Raw genomic sequence first — 22,912 nt, 5'->3', positions numbered from 1 at the left:
GAAAAAAAAAAAAATCTGTTCTTATCATCGCTTCTTGGCCTTTTGGCTAAGATCAGTGAACGGTGATCGGCCAAATTTGTTTTCGGAAAAGCTCGGGAGCCTTCGGGCGCCCTTCGTTATTGTTTTTAAAAGGATGGCCGAGGCCAGCGCCCACTCGAGTGGTGTGCGAGATGTAGTTTGTGAAGATCAAAGTTGTGAAAAAAATTCCGCGCCGTCGGCGCTTTCGTCCCTTGAATCTGTTGTTGATGTTGATGTTTCTACCGGTAAAAATGTGAGTTACACTGATGCTGGCTGACCAGAATGTGAAGAACCCGTGGCATATTTTGTAGACGAAGAGAACGAAGTACCGCAGCGACCGTGCACTGCGTTTGTCAACCCGCGAACTCGTCTATCTGCGACCGATGTTTTTGAAGCACTGAAACTTTCTGATGTAGACCCGAAGCAAATTTCCTGTATTCAGCGACAATCGAACAGCGAGATCCAACTGACCTTTCGGAATGCCAAACAGCGTGAGCTCTTCCTGAAGAAAAATGTGATCCAAATTCGAGGACAACCGTTTGCCCTTCAAGATGTTGACCGCCCACTTACATATCTGCAAATTTTCGATAGCCCGTACAAGTTACCCGATTCTACCATCATCAATCGTTTGACCAAATACTGTGACGTTCTTCATCACCGCCGTGGCTATTTTCGTGAACCTGGCTTCGAACATATCCAAGACGGTGTCAGGCATTATCATGTGCGCATCAAGAATCCCATCCCGAATTTTCTGCGCTTTGGAAAAATACAACTGAACCTGCGTTACGAAGGACAACCCCGTACCTGTCGCCACTGTAATCAGACCGGCCCCTACGCCAATGCCTGTCATAATATTGTGTGTTACAACTGCGAACAACTTGGACATCTTGCCTCTGACTGCCCCAAACCCCCGATGTGCAACCTTTGCAAATCCACCGATCACAAAGTGAGAGCATGTCAATTTTCATGGGCCAGAGATACCAGAGAAACGAGCGACCCTGAAAGTGAACCTGTGACTGAAGAAACTCCCAAAAAAACCGCTACTGACGATCCTGAAGTACTACCTATGACTGAAGAATGTGATGGACTACTTACAGGACAACCCGACGCAGAGGACAACAACAACTCCGACACACAAGACGAATTCATGGACGCCCCTGAAAGCGACGATACCGTTTCAAACGAACCTACTGATTCTGCCGAACTGTTCCTGTCGACTTCAACTGAAGAAACACCGTATTCACTAACTCCAGCTCAACGAAAACAACCTGCAAAACCCACCGAGACAATAATCCCTGGACGTATTCCCACGAAACCTGTTCTTGTTACTGGCAATGGCGTTAAAAATAATTTGGATAAAACGAACTCTGGAGAACCTTTACCGAAGCGTTCCCGTTCGAATAAAAAGAGACATAAGGACCGTAAGTAAATGTATTTAACCGCTTTATTATTATTTGTGATTTCTACCAGTATATTCCCTTTTTGAACATTGACATTCCGCGCTAAATTGACTACTTTGAATGTTTGTGGTTTTGGCGAAGGCGCCAAACAGAAAGATATTTTTGATTATTGTGATGGAACCCGCTCAGATTTTACTTTTCTGCAAGAAACACTTGCTTCTCGCGACACTGTTATCGCTGACCTGAGAAACACATGGCCCGGCAAAAGTTTTTGGTCTCCCGCCTTAGGTAAACAAGGCGGAGTAGCCGTTTTAGTTGCTGAAAAAACTGATTTTGAAATTAAACAATGGAAAAAGGATTCTTCTGGTAGAATTATTAGCCTCCTAGCGTGCTTAGGATCTTTGCGATATAATTTTATTAATGTGTATGCTCCAACGAACCCGAGAGAAAGGAAAAGCTTCTACGAGACTCTGCATGAATATATGTTTCCCGGTTCAGTTAAAATTATTGCAGGCGATTTTAATTGTTTTGAAAGTGAACGTGACAAATTTGGAGGGAATTTAACAATTTCCTCCGATCTGCAAGATCTGCGAAAATCCCATCGCTTGCTCGATGTTTGGCGAAAGACACATGACAGGCAAATTCAATGTACTTGGTTTAATGCTGCAAAAACCATCGGTAGTAGATTAGATAAATTTTTCATTTCACAGGAATTATTTTCGAACGTAAAATTGTGTGACATTCGCCCATGTATTTTCTCAGATCATGATTCTGTTGACTTAGAGCTCGAATTACAAAATGTTTTCTCTCACGGCCCAGGTATTTGGCGACTAAATTTGGATCTGCTTGACGATGAAAATTTTTGTATCATGATTTCAGGAATTATCTCCAAACATGCTCAGCTTCGAGAAACTTTTCCTTCCATTCACGAGTGGTGGGATTTCTTAAAAGATTTCGTTAAATATACTGCGAAAAAATACGGTAGAGACAAACAACGTAAATTAAATTCCGAGAAAGTGACAGCTACAAATCGTCTGATTAATGCGAAAAGATCTTTAGTGAATGGCAACACTTCAGCGACAAAACTCATCGATGAACTGGAAAGTCAGATTAAAAGTATTAATCGTACTCAGAACGAAGGAGCGAAAATCCGGAGTCGGGCGAAATTCTTCGAAGAAGGCGAAAAACCAACTCGCTTTTTCTTTTCACTCGAGTCAACACGTGCTGCGAAAAATTCAATTAGGTCCCTTTATGATTTAAACGGTACAGAAGTCAACACACAGCAAGAAATCGAACACGCTCATTGGAATTTTTATAGCAAATTGTATTCTGCAGAACAAATCGATCCACAGATACAGAATGAATTTATGTCTAACGTTCCTATTTCTCTATCCGACGATGAGAAATCTAAATGCGATTTACCTCTGACTCTTCAAGAAATCATTTTGGCGATACGCGGTCTATCGAATCAATTTGCCTAACATAATATCAGATGCCAATGTCTCGATGTATGTGGATGACCATCAGGTCTTTGTAGCACATGAAACAATGAAAGAGTGGAGAAGATACTGGTGGACAATGGAGAGAAGATGACTAAATGGTGTCAAGATAATCTTTTAAAGGTCAATTGCGATAAATACCAAGCTATGGTTTTGGGAAATCCAAAAGGTGAAAGGAACGCTGATCTGGATATAAGTGGCGAAAAAGTTGAACAGTCACAATCCATCAAGATCCTAGGTGTAACCCTAGATGAAAACCTAATCTTTAAAGATCATTTACGTAGTGTGTGTAAGAAAGTTGCCGGTATGATTGGAGTTTTAAGAAGGCTTAAAAATCTTATCCCAGTAAATGCCAAGTTACTTTTGTACAAATCAGCTATCATGCCACATCTTACTTATTGCCACCTAGTGTGGCATTTTTGCACGGCATCTGATAATCGTAAATTGGAGCATCTATAAAAAAGACCCTTAAGATTGGTGTATAATACTACTGCCGAAAGTTATGACGCCTTACTGAAAAGAGCTAAATAAACTACTTTGCAAAATAGGAGGTTGCAGGATATACTAATTTTGATGCTTAAAGTTAAAAACAACTTAACAACGAACGAAATTGCGAACATTTTTAATATCAACGATGAGAATACTAATAATAAGGGATACAACCTAAGAAATGCAGATTTTGTGTTACCTCGGTTTAAAAGTGTTACCGTAAAAACTCGTGTATAAGCTGCACCTTTTTGCCGAAATTTTGAGTCAAAAATCGCTGGTGCAGCTTATACACGAGACCATTGCTCTCAAAGGGAGTAAACTGGCTTGTAGGGGTCACAAATTGAACTGAAAACCTTCAGTAAATAAAGATTAAACATATTGAAACCTGTCGTTGATCATTGCTTTCAGTAGAAGTGGTGGCTCCTAAAGGAGCCGTTTGTTAGCATCTTCAGGTTCTATACCTGAATCTTGCTCACCAGTAGTTCTTTTACGTGTTTCATCTGTGCTTTGTTTGAGCAGTTAAACTCTAACTGGCACGGAATCTCCATTCCTCCGCACAGCTGCTTACAGTGTCATCTGCAACCAATCACTTCAGCGCTGATTTCCCCACTACGTGCAAGAAAATACCACGTTATTCGAGAGAATTCACGAGGCAAATGGCCGACCATTTCGTTGTCCTTCACTACTTTCACAGCGTGTTTGTCTATTGGGTTGTTAAACTCTCGTTTAGCAACAAGCTTTTTCCCGATCAATGTTTCCCATACGTCTTTATAAACATGATATCCTCGCACAGCTGATGCGAAAGCAAACGTTTCCATGTTGTTTACTGATTGTGGTCTACTGTGTGATTCGGCCCAGGCTTTCTATAATGTTTTTTAGCCAATCAAAGAAGAATGCATCTGTAAAGCGTTGTTAAGTTACCTAACTAAGCCGAATGTTTCAGGCTTTTACGTGGTCCTGTTTTTTTGCGCAAAAATTGATTCCTAGAGAACTGTATGTTAATTATTTGATGCATGAACAAACGATCACCTTTTTTACAAAAGCGCACTTTTGGTTTTTTTTTTCAAAATCATGCTTGAAAGTTGGGGGTGCGGCTTATACACGAGTGCACCTTATACACGAGTTTTTACAGTACTTATGAAAGACATTCTCTTAGATTTCTTGGACCACAATTGTGCTCAAAATTAAGCATGGAAGAGAGAAATATTGGAACTTTGGCAACTTTTAGGAAAACTATACGTAAGAAGGATGTAACATCATTTCTTGAAGGATGTGGGAGTGAATGTCGCTTATGCTTAGGTTAACTTGACGTATGCATATTTACACATATTCATTCTTAGTGTCTGAGCTCATATATTACATTGTGAATTCAGCACCCTGCTACAAAGTGATATAGAGTAAAATTGTAACTTGGTTTTAAAGTGTAGAAGAGTACTTAGTCTGAATAATGTTATTTTCCTGCTTTTAAGATTCATAGTTTTTAATTAGATTTTTTTAGTCTTAAAGGTGTCCCCAATTAGTGCCAATAGGCACTAGAACGATTAGACACTTAAATAAAGGTTATGTATGTATGTACGCACCCCAAGTTAATTGGTAGTGGAGGGTTTGAAATACTATGATGAGGTCCAAGCCCTTCTGAATTAGGTGTTATTCCTCCTGCAAGTTCAGGATACACTCTACACTTTCTACATGACTGTGTGGGATTAGGTCAAGCAATCACCTACATAAGACCTGTAGAGTGCAATATGAACCAAGATCCCATCAAGGTGGTTTTAGAGGATTGCCAGGTGTGTACAATTCTATCTTGTGATTACTGCCCCAGGGATCCGATGAGATAGCTAGGTACATGTGCATATCATATTTATCCGTGTATAAGTCAACCTTTTATGACTGAAAAATCAGCCCAAAAAATCACCCTTGACTTATACACGGGTCATAGACAAAGACCTGACCCAAGCAATCCAAGAAATTAGCATAACAATTGCCTGAAGTCCATTAGCAAAACCAAGTTTATAAAACCAGTTCTAATTGTGTTCGAGTTTTGTCAGTTTTCAGCCTGTTCTTCATCGACAAAAAATTTTGAAATAATAAATTTTACTTGGCTTAAACAGAAACTTAATGGAGCTGGTTTCTATTGTATCTTCTAATCTGTAGAGCAGACACTTTTCCATACTGCTTTGCTGCTGTTTATGGTACTGAACTCTCGTTTTCATCAAAAGATTGCAGTAGCTTAGCTACCTGGCAAATGCTTTTTTCTTGTGCAGTCTTGTTTGTTATGTACATGGACCAATTATGTTGTTGTAACCAAAGGCTTGCTAAGCTTGTTATGCGCATATTGTTTTCTTGTTGTTAGCAACCAGAAAAGGACCAATGACATTGTAACTACAGGTTAATGAGAAAACAAAAATTACTTGTAAGTGTTTAGGTTACATTGTTAACAAGGTCTCGACCACGTTACTTATCACCTGATTACGAGTTTGCACTGATGTGTTCAAAAGGTATGAAATATTCAAGTTTAAGTTACAAGTCGTCAAGTTTGCATGGGAGTCAAACAACTATGCAGCAGGCCGTGAATTCTGCATCAATGAAAAGTTGGTTTGTGACTGGCAAAAGCAAGCCAAGAAACTAAAGTGCATGCCTAAGAACAAATGCTGCAATCACAAGAAACAATGTCAGTGGCCCGAGTTAAAAGACAAGCTTCTCTGTTGGATTAAAGAGCAAAGGCAGTGGCTACATTGTCACCTAAAACATGGTCACCATCAAGGTGAAGGCAATGGCCACCAAAATTCAGATAACCGGGTTCCTGGCCTCCAACCAGTGGTGTACGAAGTTCCTTCGATGGAAGAATCTTGCTCTTTTACAGAAGAAAAAGATTGCCCAAAAGTTTCCAGAAGATCTTGACCAGAAGATTACAAACTTCCACAGCTTCGTCATCAAGAGCAGAAGGAAGCTAAATTACAAACTTGCCCACATCTGCAACATGGACAAAATGCCTGTTTGGTTTGACCTGCCATCAGCCATAACCGTGAATGGGAAATGGGAAAGGCGAGAAAACTGTGTTGGTCAACACAACTGGTCACAAGAAATCACAGTTCGCAGTCGTACTTGTGTGCCTGGCAGATGGAACAAAGCCTAAGTCTATGGTGATCTTTAAACAGAAGAAGTTGCCAAAAGAGAACTTTCCACCCAGAGTTCTCATACACTGTCATCTGAAGGGGTGGATGGATGAAGTTGGAATGAAGCTGTGGATAGAGAAAGTGTGGCAGTCATGACTCTGCAGTCTTCTGAGAAAGAAAAGCCTGCTTGTGTGGGACTCCTTTCAAGCTCATCTTGTCGACTCACTGAAGTGAGCAGTACACCAAACAGAAAATGACATTGCTGTTATTCTCCGCCGTTAAATCAGCATTCTTCAACTGTTAGAAATTTCTATAAACAAGCCATTCAAGGATCGTGTCTGTGAGCAATGGGACAACTGGATGATTGAAGGCCAGAAGAGCTTCACTTCTGCTGGAAACATGAGAGCAGCATCCCTTCCCGCTGTATGTTCATGGGTCCTAGACACCTGGCATAGTATTTCAGCCAAGATGGTAGCCCAATCCTTCAAAAAGTGTAGCATTTCCAATTTGATGAATGGCACAGAGGGCGAAATTCTTTGGGAGGAAACTGAAGATGCGCCTACCACTCCAGTTGATGAAGAGGATGAAGATGAAGAAGTTTATGCAGACCACCAAACATCAGAATAGTGGCAGAACTTGTTTGGCGACAGCAATGATGAAGAATTCCCCAGCTTTGAGTAAGCAGGGACTGTGCTTGTTCCAAAAAACAGCTTGAATTTAATGAGTCTTTATTTATTCTCCCTATTTATTCCCTTCCCTGCCCCACCCTTTTCTTTCTCTACTTTTTCATTTTTCTCTATTGCTTCCGCAAACACAAACTTCAGAAAGCACGTGAAGTTATCTTAGCTACCAGTGCTCCTCAAATTTGTAGTTTCCATGATGGCGGTGTTTTCATCAAGTGATCCTTCAAAGCTCTTCGGTGTTCCTTCGGTCTACTAAATCTCCTTTCAAAAGGTTATTTAAATGCATGAAGATTTCATTTTCAAAACGATTTACAAAAATTGGCAAATTAGTTCTCCAATAAATCAAAGTGCTCTTGTATGCTTAAATCATGAATTGTGGTGATATAAACAAGTGCTACTTAACTTCACAGCACACGGTTACATTTTGCTCCCCTGCTTTTTTTTTTAATTCACTGTGTTTTTAATACATTCTCAGAAATAAGAGATCAAACATTTGGGAACTTTCTATCTGTCTGAATTTTCTTTAACTAGAAATGACGAAAAATTCCATTTTTGACCTTGAAAATGTGGGATTGACTTATACACGGGTTCGACTCAAACATGAATAAATACGGCAATCAGTGCTTTTGGTGCCTGAAATCAGTTTGCAGTCTTCTATGGTAAGGACAATAGTTTTGCTCCTTCCATACAATTTTTAAATTTTATCAGAGCAAAACTTTGCTCAGTCCACTTGTAACAACGTTCTCCATGTCAACAATACCAGACAAATAGCCAGCAGAGTTTTCAGGCTTGACAATGGCGGAGTCAAGTATGAGCATCAACAATCTGATGAACGTTTTCCAGAACCTAACAAGCAACTTGTCAAGACTAACTCAGGGCTCAGAGGCACAGACAACAGCTCCTGCTGACTTATAGGAAGACCTTCTCCATCGGGACGATACATCGGATGAAGAACACAACATTGATAAACAGCAGGACTCAGGAGATATCACTGTGGTTGTAAACAGCTGTACACTCAACTCAAGCAAGAAAAACATGGTTTCTGATGGCCACTCCAGCTTGGAGGCTGAGAGCCAGAACAATACCATCAAAAGCCTGATCCAGGTTTATCAACCTAATACAAAAAAATCCTCAGCAATCAAGGGTAAAATTGCAGAGCTCACAAAAACTTTGCTTATGGGTGGCCTCTCGGCCAACACAGCTAAGGCGAACACCAAAAAATACACACCACAGGAGAATATCAAGTTTCTGAGCGTCTCAAGTGTGAATGAAGAGGTGTGGGACTTGCTCCCATGGCATAGCTGAATGATGAATCAAGCTTTCCAAAAGGTACAGGAGGCTCTGTTGCCTGGCCTCTCTGCTTTATGTGCCCTGACCAGAAAACTAATTGTTTCCATCAACTCTAGCAAAATTCCCAACGCGAGAGAAACTCTCACAACTATCATGGATAGTGTTGCTCTGCTCTGCCACACCCATTTAATATTTAAGAACAGCATTCGTTTAAACAACTCTCTCACAGATGAATATCACTCTTTTGAATTAATGGATTTTCACCTATGCATGGTGCACTATGTAAAAATTCTGCTTGTCTATCGACCTCCTGGCTTGTCAACATCGTTGTTCTTAGAGGAATTTTCTAAGCTTTTGGAACATATTACTACTAATCTATGACATACGCGATTGTTAATTGTTGGTGACTTTAATAACCATGTCGACAATTCCAATGATGCTACCGCTAGACAATTTCTGGACTTCCTGGACTCCTTTGATTTCGTACAGCATGTCAGAGAGAAAACACATGCTAATGGACACACTCTTGATTTAGTAATATCTAATGCAATGGATCATTTTGTTAACGACATTAAAACAACTGATCCTGTCATCTCTGATCACTTGGCTGTTCATTCAACTCTACATCTAGAAAAGCCCAGATTTGTGAAGGAGGTTGGCTCTTCTCGAAATCTATGCCGTATTGATATGAATTCTTTCTGAAGTGATATTGAAAGGTCTGTTCTTCCTCAACATCAGGATGATCTCCATGTAGTTGTGAATAATTATGATGAAGTCTTACGATCACTACTGGACAAGCATGCTCCTGTGAAAGAATGAGTTGTCACTGTCTGTCCATCTGCGCCCTGGTATACAGTTGAAGTCACTGCTGAGAAGAGGAAACGAAGACAACTTGAACGTAAATGGTGAGCATCAAGACTCCCCGCTGACCGTGTACGTTATGTACACCAATGTAACACTGTGATTAGTCGGATTAAGTCTCTTAAGTCAGAGTACTATTCGTCTATTATTTAAGAAAACTCTGGTAGTCAAAAACACTGCACGAAAAATAATAATTTTCTGCTAATATTGGTTAATTCGGTTAACAACATCAGTGTTACGTCATGCATTTCAGCGAATGATTGTCAATTTGTGTTGAGCGATACGTATTGAATTACGCATTCAAATTTTGAGCGCCACTTTCCTGCCGTTTTTCACTTCGGTTGCAGAATATTTTACGCAGGAGAAAAAACATGCCTTTTTCTCTTGGTTGATTCTTAGATATGGCTAGAAAAACCCCAAACCAAGCGAGTAGACGAAGAGTAAACGAAATGCATAACTTGAGGGATGTAAATGGTAACCCAACAAGATTGTCTACATCTATGATCAGTACGCCTCGGGCTAAGCAATCCCGAACGCGGCCATCATCTTCTAGCGTAAACACAACGACAGTCACAGCGACGAACACCAGATTGTCAACGAATTTGGACACCACTCCCTCTTTCAGTGATAGCTCGAACGAGGACTTGTCCTTGTCACGGCGGCATTGCGCGTGACACGCTAGTCGAACGTTTCAGAACGTTTTCGCTGAGTTAGTCCTTTGAGTTGAACATTTCTACGGCTAAAAGGACTAAGGTTTATGTCATTAACGGAACAAGGACACAGATGTAAGTTTTCAGAGTTACTGTTTTGCTTTTTTGTATTGTAATTTCGTATCGCACCGAGCTCGCCTTTGTAATAATAGGTTTTCCGTTTTTCTTTTAGTTTTCTTTACCGCATCGCATCAGTTATATCACATTGTTGCCAGTCGCATCAGTTACATCGCTTTTACGTTCCCATTGCATTATCAAGGCATTGTTCACAAGGAATCGTTTGTAAGGAATCTAGGAATCAATGGTAGCGCATGCAAGAATTTCTGCAAATTAAACTAAAGTTATGTTTACATAGAGGTTAATTAATAACAGGGATGGCTCAATAAGAGTATCATGTTCGCGTCTCCACGCTGTTAGATAGCTAGTTGTGTCTGCTAGGTTAGTGTTCGAGTTCGCTTTTCCAGTTTTCAAGTCTGCTTTATCTTTTCGTTACTCGCCTTTTTTTCGCTTCTCTAACTATGGCTTTATCGTCCCGGACCACACGCAACAGTCAGCGCCATCTCAGCACGGATTACGAATGGGAGACATTGCCTTCCATCGATGAGAGTTTATTGTTCAAGGCCTCTCGAGAACTGCTAGACTCGTCACCGTCCCAACACGCCGAAAAACATTGCAAGGATTCGAAATCGCCGATCGATCCCGGCGCAGTCCCAAAACGAAGGCCTGTGGACGATCCTTCTCTTCCTCAAGCGACTCCACAAGTTCCGTTCACAGGACAGGACGCAAAACAAACACCGCCCCCTGACCGGCAGCTTGCCGCGAGTATTCTTCGATTGCAAACACGTGACTAAACTTACTTACGTCATTGCCGTCCGCCATGCTGGTGGTGTAAACACATTAACGAAATGGCGTCTCACCTAAATGCTTTCAGTACTAACATTCAATTTTCCGAATATTTCTGCTCGTTGGATGGTCCAACAAAACACCGATATTGCGAGAAAGTAAATGAGATTGGCTTTGATCCTTATGCGCTGAAAAAGTCTGATTTTTCTGAAGATTTTGCAATGATTCCTCGGGTTGAATATCCGGACATTGTGAATTATTTAGTCTTGCAAACATTGTGGGCTACCAATCAACAGATGAAGGCATACAAATCAATGGATGCATTTAATTTTTTTGTATCTGGCTGGGTTAATGTGCTGCAGATGAAAGAAGTTAGTGAAGACAAAGTAGTTGTTTTTGCAAGGGTAACCTAACCAAAAACGTACACTGTGGCAATAGAAACCACGCATTATTATGACTTGTTTTGTGAAGATAAAGCTAATAACAGTTACCTTTTCTTATTGCCAGGTAAATCATTCTCAAAGAGCTCGCGACACTCCTTTAAAGGCATGGATTTTAGCAAAAAAAAATGAAACTGTGCGAACTGGTCACAGCGATTGTATGGCTGGTCTGAGTGAAGCGTGTTCTCACATTGGTGCTATGCTGTTTGCTTGTGAAACAGGGGCAAGAATGCAGAACTCCATGACTTGTACCGGATCAGAAAACAAATGGCTAATGCCATGTCATGTGAAGGAAATACCATATTTACCTGTGTCAGAAATGGACTTGTCATCTGCTAAACAGAAACATGCTCTCCTCACTGACAAAGGAAAGGTTCCAATGACATTAAGGGACCTTCCTGTGAACAAAAACAGGGGAATAAGACCCACAACAGAGGAACAAAACAATTTTTTTTTAACATTAGCAAGTGTGAAGGCAAGCCTGCCATTTTGTCCCTTATTGAACCATACAATGAATTGTTTGTGGCTCAAGAGGAAGCTCTCCCAAATCCGTTGACTGAACAGTTTTTTAAGGAAGAGTACATGAAATTAGGCTTTGAAAGCGTGCTGTCAAAGGGAAAGGAAATTACCATTGACATAAACAAGGGACAATGCTTACTGATTGAAAGTTCTACCAGAGAACAATCAAATTCAAGGATATGGTATCAGCAAAGAGCTGGGCGAATCACAGCCAGTAAGTTAAAGTCTGTGTGCCACACAAAAGTTGAAAAGCCATCACAAAGTTTAATTAAAAGTATTTACTACACAGAGCTTCATAAGTTCTCAAATGATGCAACTAAATGGGGCATGAAATATGAGGATGTGGCAAGAAAGGCATCTGTGGGGGAAATGGAAGCAAATCACGAAGACTTTACTTTGTCAGACAGTGGTTTCCATGTAAATCTACAGTGGCCTTTTATGGGGGCATCACCAGATGGCATGGTTAGTTGCAAGTGTTGTGGATCAGGCATTTGCGAAGTAAAGTGCCCCTACAAAGCACGTGATGTCCATCCTTTTGATGCAGCTGCTACAATTAAACAATCTGCCGGGGGATGCTTGTATTACATTGGACAAAAAGCATGCCTACTACTATCAAGTACCAGCTCAATTGCACATCTGTGATGTTGAATTTTGTGACTTTATTGTTTGGACAACTAAAGGGCTATTTGTTGAAAGGATAGCACCAGATCCTGACTTTTGGACTATTGCAACAAGAGAAGCAAGGGAATTTTTTGTTAATGGAATTCTTCCAGAAATAATGGGAAAGTGGTACACAAGAGCTCTTGTTCCATGTTCAAAGAACCTTCCATCTTCAGATGATGATGACGCCTATTGGTGTATTTGCCAGCAACTGATTGAAGACAGTACTCTGATACGATGTGACAATATGAACTGCAAAATTAAATGGTATCATCCTAGTTGTGTGCAGCTGAAAGAGATCCCACAGGATAAATGGTTGTGCCCTCAGTGTTTCAGCAAGCCATAAAGACATGTAAATATATGTAAATAATGGAATATGTAAATAATGTAGTGCTCTGATTATTTTTGTAATATAGTGCTTGTTACTGCCGTTATGCGTGATGTCACGCACTCATTAGCTAGATCCAGAGAGGCGCTGCGAGTTAAAAAATACATGTGCTCGATCGAAGTGGAGAATCGTTTCAACGCCCGTTTAACGTCATCGTTTATATTATAAGGACACAAACGTAAGTTTTTTTTTGGTTTCGTTTCTTGTTTGTCTAGCCTTTTTCCGTATTTATAGTTGTAAATTTCCTTTGTTTCCTTTTAGTTTTCGAAACCGTACAACGTTCGTTCAAGATTGTAAAGTCCATTTCATAATTACAAGTACGCGTGTTCAAGTTTGTGTTGTCGTACCGTTTTATGCGTGCACATTTCGTTTCGAAAAGTTTGACCCTCATCGCATATTGGTTTATTGGAACTTATCCTACGTTTATTTGCAATGTTGGGCGAACTGTTCGCCACTCATCGCTAATTTGAAGCGACTACCGAAGGATTAATTAGTGCCTAGTCCACCATGAACGATGAACCTGTCGCTGAGGGCGCTGGGCCTGGGTTTCCTCCGAACGAAAGCTGTCCCGATACTCGTGTAAGGAAATTAACTGAAAAGGGTCAAGAAGAGAAATTAAGGCGACTGAAAAACGATCAAACTGCCAAAACGACTGCTGTGACAAAGCAAAGGAATGCTCTCACAAACTTAATGGAAGATGAGAACAATCTTCATTTAGTGAAATCAGAGGTTATTGTATTGAACACATTATTCAAGGAGTATCAAGAAGCACGTGACCTTTATTATTGCCAGTTGACCTCCGAACAGGATCAAGACAGGGAACTTGATCGCTATGAAAGTAAGGAGAAGTCATTTTTGGAATTTAGGAAACAGGTTATGGAATGGATGAATGTAGCAGAACGTCGCTTAACAGAAGAACTTGATCTGCTCTCAGAAGTAAAATCGGCTTCATCCAAATCGTCCCGTGTTAGCACCCGTTCGAAGAAGTCTTCAGCCAGCTCAACGCCATCTGCACGAGCAAAGGAGAAACTTAAGCTAGCGGAATTACAAGCTGAAAAACAAATGCTAGAACGCAAACAAGCTCTACGAGCAGCAGATGAAGCCTTGAAACTGGAAACTGAAATAGCGAAAGCCCAGGCCAGAGAAAGGGTTTATGCCGATTTGGAAAATGATGGTAACCTAGAAAATAAGGATGGTATTGTTCCCTGTCTCCAGCAAAGTGAACCTAAATTCATGGCTTCAACACCTGCCGCTCATCTCAACCCTGCTGCCCCAGAGTTTCACTCAAACAGTCTAGCCGGCGAGATATCGCCTCCGGCTAACAACGGGACCACTGGTGTACCACAAGGAATTATCGCTGCAGCTGATGATCCATATCGATTGGAACCCCATGAAAGGTCTTTCAAAGAAGTGATGGCCATGCAGCGACAGCAAAATGAGCAAATGATTGCAACCCATCGACAACTGGCTGCAGCAATGACTCTGCCTCAACCTGAAGTGCACAAGTTTAAAGGAGACCCCATCGAATATGGAACCTTTATCACGGCATTCAAGGCAAGGATAGAGTCCAGAACATTCAGGGCGGCAGATTGCTTATACTACCTGGAACAACATCTTGAAAGGGAACCACGAGAACTCATTGGAGGCTGTCTGCATATGGACCCTTCTGAAGGATATAAGGAGGCGAGGAGGTTACTGGAGAAGGAATATGGGGATCCCTTTAAAGTTTCAATGGCCTATGTGAACAAAGCTCTCGGATGGTCCCCAGTTCGGCCAGATGACGCATCAGGACTAAAGCGTTTATCGCTTTTCTTGATTAAGTGTAAAAATGCTATGATGAGCGTGTCTCATATGAATGAGTTAAATCATCCTACGAACCTGCAGACCATTGCAAAAAAGCTTCCCTCGCATCTCCAGTCAAGATGGCGTGATCGTGCTGCGAAATTGAAAGAGAACGGAAGGATAGCGAGCTTTAAGGATCTCGCTGATTTTGTGGTGTCAGCAGCCGAAACAGGGAACGACCCTGTATTTGGCGTGCAGGCTTTAAGTAGTACCCAGGAAAGGCGCAGAGATAACAGTGGGAGAGATGGCAAGAAGAAGCCCTCGTCAGCAACTAAAACAAGCAACAGTTTTGCCACTGGTATCACCATTCCCGGCATAGAGGCTGTAAACCATGCGAACCGAAACAATGCTGGTGGCAAGGAAAAGTTGTGCCCCTTCTGCAGCAAGAACCATGACCTGGATGATTGTGCGGAATTCCTCAAAAGGACCATGGATGAAAGGAAGACATTTCTTTACGAAAGAAAATTATGCTTTGCCTGTTACGAATCTGATCATGTATCCAAAGGTTGTGTAAAGAGACGCACCTGCAAGAAGTGCAAGAAACGGCACCCAACAGCATTGCACATTGATGGTTTCACAATGAATAGAGAGAGCGTCAGTAACAAACCCCAAGCGACGGAAGTTCAATCTATAGCGGTTAGCAATAGGCGCATTGATGTCTCTAAACCTGTACAGGACGCACCAAGTTGCAAGGAGTCCGTAGTGCTACATGCCATACTCCCAGTTAAAGTTAAACAGAAGGGCTGTAACAATTCAGTTGTCACGTACGCGTTTTACGATAATGGTAGTGGCGGCTGTTTTGCAACCGAAAATATCAGGAGACAGTTAGGAATAGACGGTGTCAAGGTTATGCTACAACTCACCACCATGCATGGACAGAGTCAAGTGGAAAGCATCATTCTGGACGATCTTATCGTTACGAGCCTAGATGATGAGAATCCCATTGAGTTGCCTCGCTCATACACAAGAGATGAAATCCCAGCAGAACATCACCAAATTCCCACGCCCAGTCTCATAAATCAGTGGTCACACCTTTCCGAGGTTGCGAAGAAAATCCCTGAGCTTGAGCCTCGCCTGGAGATTGGACTACTCATTGGCAGCAATTGCCCGCCTGCCTTAGAACCATTAGAAGTTGTACCTTGTCGAAGCGATGGCCCATTTGCCCTCCGTCTCCGCCATGGTTGGACAGTCTGTGGACCTCTCCATATCCGAACTGATCATGACAAGGACAAAATAATCGCGAACCGAATTACAGTGAGAGAAGTGGAAACGCCGAAGGAAATCATTGCTCCAACGTCATTGCTCAGAATGTTGCAGATGGACTTCAACGATCACACCGTAAGCAAAGCACCGGACGAGCGTGGGCCTTCTCAAGAAGACAGAAAGTTTTTAACTATGGTTGAAAGGGAGACGAAAGTTGTCGACGGCCACTACCAAGTTCCTCTTCCATTGCGACATAGCGATATTATCATGCCCAACAATAAGGAGCAAGCAATCAAAAGAGCAAACTGGCAGAAGAAAAAGATGTTGAGAGATTCTAAATACCGCTCTGATTACGTTTCCTTCGTAAACGATGTCATCGCCAAAGGGTATGCACAAAGAGTTCCAAATGAGTTGCTGATACCGAACCCAGGCAAGGTGTGGTATCTACCCCATCATGGGGTGTATCACCCGAAAAAACCAGAAAAAATACGCGTCGTATTTGACTGTAGTTCAAAGTTTCAGGGCGTGTCGCTCAATGACTGTCTGATGCAAGGTCCAGATATGACAAACTCCCTAGTAGGCGTGCTAACCAGATTTCGTGAAGACCCCGTAGCCTTCATGGGAGATGTGGAATCCATGTTCCACCAGGTTACAGTTCCTCCTGAACAGTATGATTACCTCCGTTTCTTATGGTGGCCAGATGGCAATCTAGAAGCCGAGCTACAAGAGTATCGGATGGTTGTACATTTATTTGGAGCGGCCTCGTCGCCAAGTGTCGCTAACTTTGCCCTTAAGCGAACCGCAAGGGATAACGAAGATAAGTACGGTACCTTGGTTGCTGACACGCTGCGAAATAACTTTTATGTGGACGATTGTCTACGTTCCGTAAGCTCGGAAGGTAAAGCAGTCGAGCTGATTGAAGGTCTTCGGCAATCCTGTAAGAAAGGTGGATTCCGCCTCACCAAATTCACTTCCAATAGTCGTGCAGTTTTAGAGTCTATACCAGAGGATGAGCGATCGAAAGAAGTCAGATCAATAACTCTTGACTGTGACAACCTCCCTATCGAGCGTGCCTTAGGGATACAGTGGTGCGTACAATCAGATTGTTTTGGATTTCGAATCGTCATTAACAGCAAACCGTTTACAAGACGAGGAGTCATGTCCACCATCTCATCAATCTTTGATCCCCTGGGCTTCATCGCTCCTTTCACACTTCTAGCGAAGAAGCTGTTACAGGATCTCTGCCGCAATGAAGATCTCGACTGGGATGACGACATTCCGGAAGACTGCCGCAGTAAATGGCTAAGATGGTGTGGAGAGCTTCCGTTACTAGAGCAATTTCACATTGATCGGTGTCACAAACCGCCGGGTTTTGGCCCAGTTGTCTCCAGACAGCTCCATCTGTTCTCCGATGCAAGCCAGGTGGGGTATGGATGCGTTGCCTACCTACGTCTAATGGATAACATGGGTCGCATACATTGTTCCTTTTTAATGGGGAAGGCTCGTCTTGCACCTATTAAGGCCGTAACAGTCCCACGCTTAGAATTAACTGCAGCAACCGTATCTGTTCGCGTGGGACAAATGCTGTATGAAGAGCTTGAAGTTAAGCCTGAGTCTATCACCTATCACACCGACTCGACGACGGTTCTCCGCTACATAAGAAACGAGCGGAGGAGGTTTCAGATATTCGTGGCAAATCGTGTGCAATTGATCAGGGACTTCACTAGTCCTATGCAGTGGAAATACGTGGACACCAGTAGCAATCCGGCAGATGATGCCTCAAGAGGACTTTCCGCCGCTGGACTTCTGCAGCAGCAACGCTGGTCAAATGGTCCACACTTCCTAGGGAAATCAGAAAAGGACTGGCCGCAGCAGCCCTTTCCAGTCGGTGAGGTCCCAGATGACGACCCTGAGGTCAGAAAAGTTGCTTCCGCCGGTACCATGGTAATGGAAGCCACGGCTACGTCAGTTAACAAACTAATAGAATACCACTCGAGTTGGTATCGCCTGAGATTGTCGGTGGCCGCATTCCTTAGAATCAAGGCTGTATTGCGAAAACGGAAGGAGATTAGAGGCCAGGGTTCTCTCGAGATAGATTCGGACCATGGTCAGGCAAGGTCGGGCGTGAAGCCACTACAAGCTGAAACGAAGGTAGTGGGTGACTGCTGCGCACTGCTCTCAGTTCAAGAGTTTGAAGAGGCCGAGATGGCCATCCTTCGCTTCGTACAGTTGCAGTCCTTCAGTAGAGAGTTTGACGCTCTCAGACAAGTCAGTGACAAAGGCGGTGGAGACGAACGGGGTCGGGCAAAGCAAAAGAAAATGGTGCTGAAGAAAGCAAGTTCCCTAACTCGGCTGGATCCCTACATTCATGAAGGCCTCCTTCGTGTTGGTGGCCGCCTTAGCCGCGCTGACGATCTTCCAGAAGAAACGAAACACCCCATCATCTTACCTCGCAAGAGTCACGTTACGAACTTGATTATCAAACGCCTACACGAACGCCTTGCACACGCAGGCCGCGGTCACACACTTGCTAAATTGAGGGAGAAGTACTGGGTCACCGGTGCCAATGCTGCTGTTCGTCACCTAATCGCAAATTGTGTTACTTGTCGCCGTAATCGTGCCCCTGTCGCTGAACAGAAAATGGCTGACTTGCCTAAAGACCGAGTGACTCCAGCCCCGCCATTTACGTATACTGGCGTGGATTACTTCGGTCCGTACATGATCAAAGAAGGTCGAAAGGGACTCAAACGGTACGGATGCCTTTTCACATGTTTAGCAAGTAGAGCAGTGCATATTGAGACCGCCAATTCTCTCGAAACAGATTCATTTATCCAGGCTCTGAGGCGATTTATTGCTCGTCGTGGGCCTATCCGAGAGATCCGGAGCGACAACGGAACAAATTTTGTAGGCGCCAAGACAGAGTTACAGCAAGCAGTTTACGAAATGAACAACGAGCAAATCAGAAGCAGGCTGCATCTAGAGGGTACAGATTGGATTTTCAACCCACCGAGTGCCAGCCACATGGGCGGCATTTGGGAGCGGCAGATTCGCACTACCCGCAAAGTACTCACTGTTCTACTCCATGAGCATGGCTCCCGTCTGGATGACGAATCCTTTAGAACTCTACTATGTGAAGTTGAAGCTATCATTAACTCGAGACCGCTAACATTCGCTTCGAGTGATCCCGATGACCTCAACCCACTAAGTCCCAGCAATCTCCTGACGATGAAAACCAGCGTTGTACTTCCCCCAGCAGGAGTTTTTCAACGCGCAGATGTCTATATGAGGCGGCGCTGGCGGAGAGTGCAGTACTTGGCAAACTTATTTTGGACGCGTTGGAAGAGAGAATATCTCCCAACTCTCCAACCTCGTTCGAAGTGGAACAGTCCCAAACGGAATCTAGCTGTCGGAGACGTTGTCCTGTTGAAAGACGACAACTGCCCGAGGAGTGTTTGGCCGATGGGACGAGTCATAAGCGCGGAATCAGACAAGAAGGGGTTGGTACGCACGGTTCATTTGAAGACCCAAACCTCCCAACTACGCAGACCAGTTGACAAGGTTGTCCTCTTGCTAGCTAAGGAAGAACAATCGTGCCTCGATAATGAACAATGAAACAGGAAGCTCGTAAGGGCTGAACCTTCATGGAATATTCATAGTCCCTATTTCTTTAAGCGGATTGTGTGACGGACTAGACCCGTTAGCTTTAGCAAAGGACATGACAAGTTATTTTTCATAATTACTACTTTATTTTGTAGCTAAGAACTTTCCATGTTAAGCATCGCTTAAGGGGTCGGGAATGTTACTGCCGTTATGCGTGATGTCACGCACTCATTAGCTAGATCCCGAGAGGCGCTGCGAGTTAAAAAATACATGTGCTCGATCGAAGTGGAGAATCGTTTCAACGCCCGTTTAACGTCATCGTTTATATTATAAGGACACAAACGTAAGTTTTTTTTTGGTTTCGTTTCTTGTTTGTCTAGCCTTTTTCCGTATTTATAGTTGTAAATTTCCTTTGTTTCCTTTTAGTTTTCGAAACCGTACAACGTTCGTTCAAGATTGTAAAGTCCATTTCATAATTACAAGTACGCGTGTTCAAGTTTGTGTTGTCGTACCGTTTTATGCGTGCACAGTGCTTAATCTACAATCAGTGTTTTAATTTTCAAGGCAAAATACTTTTCTGGATTCTAATATGTTTATTGCAGTTATTAATTTTTATATATTATTCTAACTTATTGTACTAAATTAAAATGCTACTACATCTATCATAAAAAATAAATATATTAGAATCCAGAAAAGTCTTCTCTTCTTAAAGATGAATAAATACACGTATATACAATATAATAATACAATTAAAAATACATACAAAGTGCTTGATACTAAGTCAGGTCGACCAATATAACTTTGAATTATATTTAAACAAATTAATAGTATAATAAAAATAACAAAAATTGATTAATATGAAAATATTTTAAAACTATAATTCAAAGTCATATCTATACATATATTTATATCGACTGTATAAATCATCATCAGCTTACAATTGAGTCTGATAGATTAGTTAAGGCACAGCAGACAGTAGCAATGTGGTCTATGGGAGCAAGTGGCTCTCCTTGCTTTGCTGTTATGCTCTCAATTGGAAGTGTGCTTTGCAAAATAGTAAATTTTCTCTTGACAAGCCCAATCACATGCTCCACATGAATTCTTACATTTGCCAGTTTTCTCGTTTACTCAACTTCCAGAGCAGACAATTGTTTCTTGCCTCTAGTGAAGGCAGGAATATATAGTCTTGCTCCATGAAATCCAACACTGTCAGCAATGTTGAACCCCCTGTCCGCAAGCACAATGTCTCCTGGTAACAAGTTTTTTAGGATGCCACTATTTTCTGTTAGGTATTTATCACTTTCTATTTTTGTTTCTTAAATTCTCCCTGTCAGGCCATTTGATAAGAAAGTCAAGCCGCTCACTCATTATAGGTATCCACCGATAGAAGATTCTTGTAGCAGTTGATGCCAAACCTCCAAATCTGTATGCTAAATCTTGAAAAGGTAGATTTGGTTTAAGTCTCATCAGTACCAACAAAAACTCTTGAAACTGACACAGTGCATTCATTGGAGTTGTTGATATCTTAGGAGTCAACAGGTTGAAAACATGAATCAGCATTAAATAACTGGGTAAACCCGAGTAAAATTTTGTTTTCTGATCATTATCTTTAAATCCATTCTGAGAAATTTGCAACTGCGAGGCAGTTTTTTTCCAGTCGTGGAGCTCAGTAGTAATGGATTGGATGTACCCATGTTGAGGATCAAAATCTGCCAAGGTCATATCTGTTTGACATGACCTGTCAACCACAAGACAGTTATCAGTTTGACAGCCTTTGGTCTGGGGATCCACATCCACATCCTCAATTTCTATAGCCTCAGCTGAAATAAATGAAAAACATTCAAATATATATGTATTGAAATATAAGAGTTTTATCAAATGAACATTATTGTGCAAACCTTCAGCGCTAGTATTTCCTCTAGCATCCACAAAGCTGGCACTTGCAGAAAAAACCTCAAAAGCAGCTGCAGTTGTAGAGGTTGTTGAACATGACGTTTTTCTTTTCTTCGATGCAGCTTGTTTCTTGTTAGCTTCCCTTTCTTTAGCTCGTTTGTATTTCGACATAGCATTACCCACACTCTCAGGAGCTATGTTATCATGGCCCATATTCTGAGTAGGTGCCCAGTCTGGATTAGTGCAGTCGTATAGAGCTGATGGCGACCCTATTTTGTCGAAGCACACTCGTTTTTAAGATTTAACTATCAAAAGGAAATTTGAACGAGTCACAGAATACAAAAAGTACCTGAGACAAAATGATGTCCACAGACACGAGTATTGTTTAGATTTATCTTCTCTAAATCCTGTCTATAAATATTCTGTATCCATTGATGTCTCCTATCCTCCTGCAACTTTTTTGTTTCCTCGTTTTCATTTTCTTTTACACGCGGTATTCTATAGAATCCACAAATACCTTTGTGGGATTTAGAATTGTGATTGCACCCTTTGACGACACACATATAAGGCATTATCGTTAAATTTTTCGAATTACAAAGCAGAAACAATAGTTTTTACTTGCCAATTCACGCGTGTCACACCACCAACATGGCGGACTTCTATTTTAAGCCTGATTTTTAATTAGCGTGACGTAGGCTGCAATCGAAGAATACCTCCATCACTAGTAGCTCTTCAGCTGCAAAAAGAATCCCAAGAGCTCGAGATCAAGAAGCTCGAGTTGCAGCTACAGCTTGCCAAGCTACAAGGCGGCCAAATCGCTTCACCTACTTCTACAGAGTCCAGTCCAGGAAATCACTCAGCTACTTAAAGGCCCCTCAAAAGACCCTGCATCCGCAGCCTTGGCCACACATTTACGCCCCAGGTGAGCCCAAGTTTTTAAGCTTATTGTTTACAAGTTCCGGGACTAAATAGTTGTATTAAAATGATCTCACTGCTAGCTACGCGATCAGAAACGCGGAAAACCCTAGCTTATTCTAGTTCTCTTACCATCCTTCTCGAAGACCTTTTGAAGAGCAAAGCCAAAATGGGTGGGAAAAGAAGGCGCCAGGTGAGCTGTATTTTTTAAGAACATTGTTTACAAGTTCCAGGACTAAATAGTTGTTTTAAGATGATCTTACTGCTAGCTACTCGATCAGAAATGTGAAAAACCCTAGTTTATTCTAGTTCTTAACATCCTTTTAACCAGCTTTAATGTTATGCCCAGTTGGTGGTTTCATATGATATATACATTTTTATACATATATTTTGGATTCCACAGGCCAATGTTAGGGAAGTTTACCAAAGCCTTGTTGGCCGAGATGATGGCAGGGAGATCCAGTGGGACTTGATGATGACTTGCCTCTGGTACATAAAGTAAAAGACCATTTTCAATGTGTGTGCTATTAACACTGAAACTGT

The 22,912-nt window shown here is 42.0% G+C and overlaps 1 protein-coding gene and 3 pseudogenes across 1 annotated transcript; 3 read left to right on the top strand and 1 right to left on the bottom strand.

Annotated features, from left to right (window-relative positions):
- Nucleotides 1-22,912, top strand: part of LOC131778480 (uncharacterized) — a 73,175-nt pseudogene that overhangs the window by 20,367 nt on the left and 29,896 nt on the right.
- On the top strand, nt 11,008-12,874 carry LOC131768863 (uncharacterized; annotated as a pseudogene).
- Nucleotides 18,479-20,087, top strand: LOC131781308 (uncharacterized). Its single transcript, XM_066167204.1, has 2 exons — nt 18,479-19,904; nt 19,988-20,087. The coding sequence occupies exon 1, from the start codon at nt 18,602-18,604 to the stop codon at nt 19,571-19,573; it is 972 nt and encodes a 323-aa protein (XP_066023301.1). The 5' UTR covers nt 18,479-18,601; the 3' UTR covers nt 19,574-19,904; nt 19,988-20,087.
- On the bottom strand, nt 20,491-22,026 carry LOC136281081 (uncharacterized; annotated as a pseudogene).

Source organism: Pocillopora verrucosa, chromosome 5, assembly GCF_036669915.1.
Source record: "Pocillopora verrucosa isolate sample1 chromosome 5, ASM3666991v2, whole genome shotgun sequence".
NCBI classification, from domain to species: Eukaryota; Metazoa; Cnidaria; class Anthozoa; order Scleractinia; family Pocilloporidae; genus Pocillopora; species Pocillopora verrucosa.
The sequence above is the reverse complement of the archived record's forward strand: the minus strand, read 5'-3'. Positions and strand labels throughout refer to the sequence as shown.